Raw genomic sequence first — 3,355 nt, 5'->3', positions numbered from 1 at the left:
GATAACATAACTATATAACATGAAAGAGTAATATAGCCCTTGTTTGAGCCATATTTTCAGACACAATAAATGAGAATTTCTACCGTTGGGGAACAATTTCAACCATCATATTTGATTTCATCTCTCTTAGATGGGACCCGTTTTTGAAAATAATGGTCTAAATTTTTCTACTTTCTTCCTTGAAAATATGGCTCAAATGGGGGCTTAATGATATTGACTAATCGATTGAGTAATATGACTCTCGTGTCTATGCATTTAATTGATCATCAATGATGATAAATAGCATTTTTTGATTTGAGTATAGGGTGATATTTTAATATCAAGATAAATAGTAGTGGTGGTGTTGATTTGCTTAGTCTCTGTTTCTATAAATTTATAAATGGTTTCAATCAAAATTAATTATTAATTTTAATCATACATTTTCAATGAATATACAATTCGTTATTATTTACGTATTTAATCCTGTTTTTTAGAAAGGGTGATTAGCACAAAACGTCCCTACCTTTGGAGGTTTTTGTGGATAACGTCCCTACCTTTAGTTTTTTGGTGGATAACGTCCCTACCTTTACCATTTTTTGCGCAGAACGTCCTTCTGTCAATTTACCGTTAAAATGTTCCGTTAAATCAAATAAAATGGATCTTTTCTTTTTAAAATGCAGGGGTCATATCGTCCATCAATATTTTTTTCACTGTGTAATCTCTCCCGCCTCTTCATTTTACGCATAACCGACCCTTTCTCTGGATGAAGCGAAGGGGACGACACTGTTTCTTCTTCCTGCCCAACCATATTTTGTGCGCATTTCGGTTACCCTTTTTTCCTCTACGGTGATCACCCTCGTTGTCGCGCAGTCGAAGCACGCTTGAGGCAATTTGAAGCGAGCGAAGGTAAGAGATGTTTGGGCTTGGGTTTTTATGATTTCAAGTTAGGGATTCGGCCTTTTTTTCATGATTTAGTGTTTTAATTGAATTTTCTACTGCTTTATTATTGTTGTGCAGGCAGAGAAGGACCCATTACAGAATGGAAGTCCAAAGCTGCCAAACTTGCTCCGTCTTCACCCGAAGCCGCTGAAGGAGATGAAATAGGCAGGGGTGAGTTACCACCCATTCCCAATTTTATCCTTACAAGTTATTGTGATTTGTGAATATGTGAAGAGATTTTGAAAAAAAAAGCATTTTTGTGAGCATATTGGTTAAAATTTCTTACATATGGCCAATGGCAGGTATATGCTCCTTCCATGAGCAACATGTTACCTCCGATTTTGAGAGATCTTGGAGACAGTCCACCCATTTATGGTATAGTCTTACATCTATACATTTCTGCCTGCATTAATTTCTCCCAAAACTCCCCAATTTATTACTTGATAATGGTTTTCTAATTCCCTACCATTTGCATGCAGGTGCTAATTCTCCATATTTCACCGTTGAATTACACTACGGCGGCAAATTTTATGAAAAACCAAACAATTTGGTGTATGAAGGGGGCTATATGGTTTTTATTGATTTCTTTTGTGCTGCGTTGTTTACGAAAGAGAATTTGATGAAATTCTTACGTGCAATTGGTGATGAAATANTTGCCGTTGCATGCGAATGAAGTTGATGATGACCAACCATTGGAAGGTTGTTATGTACCAATTGTTGAAGAGAACGAAGGAGCAGAGCCTGAAGTTGCTTGGTCAGATCAATTTTTTGAGGACAATGCTGAAGAGTTGTGGGCACAATATAAGGAAAGTTTACAATATCACTATGATGCGAATCCAAATGTCGGTGATATGAGTGAGGGGGTGGAGGAAGTTGTAGTTGAAGATGTCAATGAAGAGCAAAGTGGGGGAGAGGAGGTTTAAAGGTTGGTAGAATCTGATTATGAGATGGAGCATGAGCCAGTAGCTACTGGTGAAGCAGGTAGTCAACGGGTTAATTTTGATTTCAGATTTGGTGTATCAGATACGCAGCAAGTTAGGGATTCAGATACTGATTATGAAGACTCCGATGAGTTAAAAAGCATTCAAAGTGAAGATGAGTGTACAACTTCAAGAAACAGAGCTTTTACTGATGGTTTCAATGTGAGGACAAATATGGAGGATCCAGAGTTTAGAATAGGTTGGTTGAAGATTTTCTTTACTACAAATTAAATGTATTTTGTAATTTATTTTATAGAATCAAAGGCCCTAATATTTTTTTATCATGCAGGTTTGGTATTCGAGTCGAAGGCTATCTTGAAGGCTGCAATCACTGCACATTCAGTTAATAAAAATCGAGAGATCAAATACAAGAAGGATGATTCATACAGACTGAGAGCCATATGTAAGGGGGATTGTCCGTGGTTGTTATATGCTACAAAAGAGCATAACAAGACAAGCTTTGTGATTAAAACTTTTATCGAAGAGCATACTTGCCCTATGGTGTATAGGAACTTCAGAGTGAGCTCAACCTACCTGGCTGATAGGTACTTATCCGATTGGAGGGCTGAACCAAACATGTCAGTTAGTACATTCATGGAGAGGGTGAAAAAGGATGGTTTGGGTGATATCTCCCCTTGGCAAGTGTACAGAGCAAAGGAGAAAGCACTTGAAAAAATTCGAGGTAGTGTGATTGAGCATTACAGAGTACTATGGGATTATTGCGAGGAGTTGAAGAGAACAAACGTTGGAACAACTGCTTTAGTTGAGGGATATGCCGGTGAATTCAGACGACTGTACATTTGCCTTGGAGCATTGAGGGACGGTTTCATTAGGGGCTGTAGAAGGTTGATTGGGTTAGATGGTTGCTTTTTGAAGACAGAGCATGGTGGGCAGTTATTATCTGCAGTTGGTGTGGATGCTAATAATGGTATGTACCCAGTGGCGTATGCAGTTGTTGAGGTTGAGAACGGGGATAACTGGAGATGGTTTTTGGGGTTGTTAAAGGACGATTTACATATAAACAATAGTCAGCATTGGACATTTATTTCTGATAAGCAGAAGGGGTTGGTTAATGCAATTGAGTCTTTGTTCGAGAATTCGGAGCATAGAACATGTGTTAGACATTTATACAATAATTTTAGTGCCTCACACAAGGGATTGGCTTTGAAGAATTGTCTGTGGGATGCAGCCAGAGCGACTACTGTATTGCAGTGGGTTCACCACATGCAGCGGATGTTAGACATAGACCAGGCTGCGTATGAATGGCTTGAATCAAAACCAGCATCTTATTGGAGTAAATCCCATTTCAGAGAGGGAAACAAATGTGACATGCTTCTCAACAATTTATGTGAATCATTTAATAGTACAATTGTCAATGCAAGAGAGAAGCCCATTTTGACCATGCTAGAGGAGATTCGGATTTATTTGATGAAGAGAATTGTTATCCGTAGAGAGTT

The 3,355-nt window shown here is 38.3% G+C and overlaps 1 protein-coding gene across 1 annotated transcript in view; it reads left to right on the top strand.

Annotated features, from left to right (window-relative positions):
- Nucleotides 1-1,865: 1,865 nt before the first annotated feature.
- LOC111398230 overlaps nt 1,866-3,355 on the top strand; it is a 3,752-nt gene continuing 2,262 nt past the window's right edge. The window contains exons 1-2 of the mRNA XM_023025159.1: nt 1,866-2,097; nt 2,188-3,352. Of these exons, the coding sequence (XP_022880927.1) occupies nt 1,866-2,097; nt 2,188-3,352 (1,397 nt within the window). The remainder of the gene's footprint in view (nt 2,098-2,187; nt 3,353-3,355) is intronic.

The sequence above is a fragment of the Olea europaea genome, chromosome 8 (assembly GCF_002742605.1).
Source record: "Olea europaea var. sylvestris chromosome 8, O_europaea_v1, whole genome shotgun sequence".
In the NCBI taxonomy this organism is placed as follows: Eukaryota; Viridiplantae; Streptophyta; class Magnoliopsida; order Lamiales; family Oleaceae; genus Olea; species Olea europaea.
Note: the sequence above shows the minus strand (reverse complement) of the source record. Positions and strands in the feature narration are given on the sequence as shown.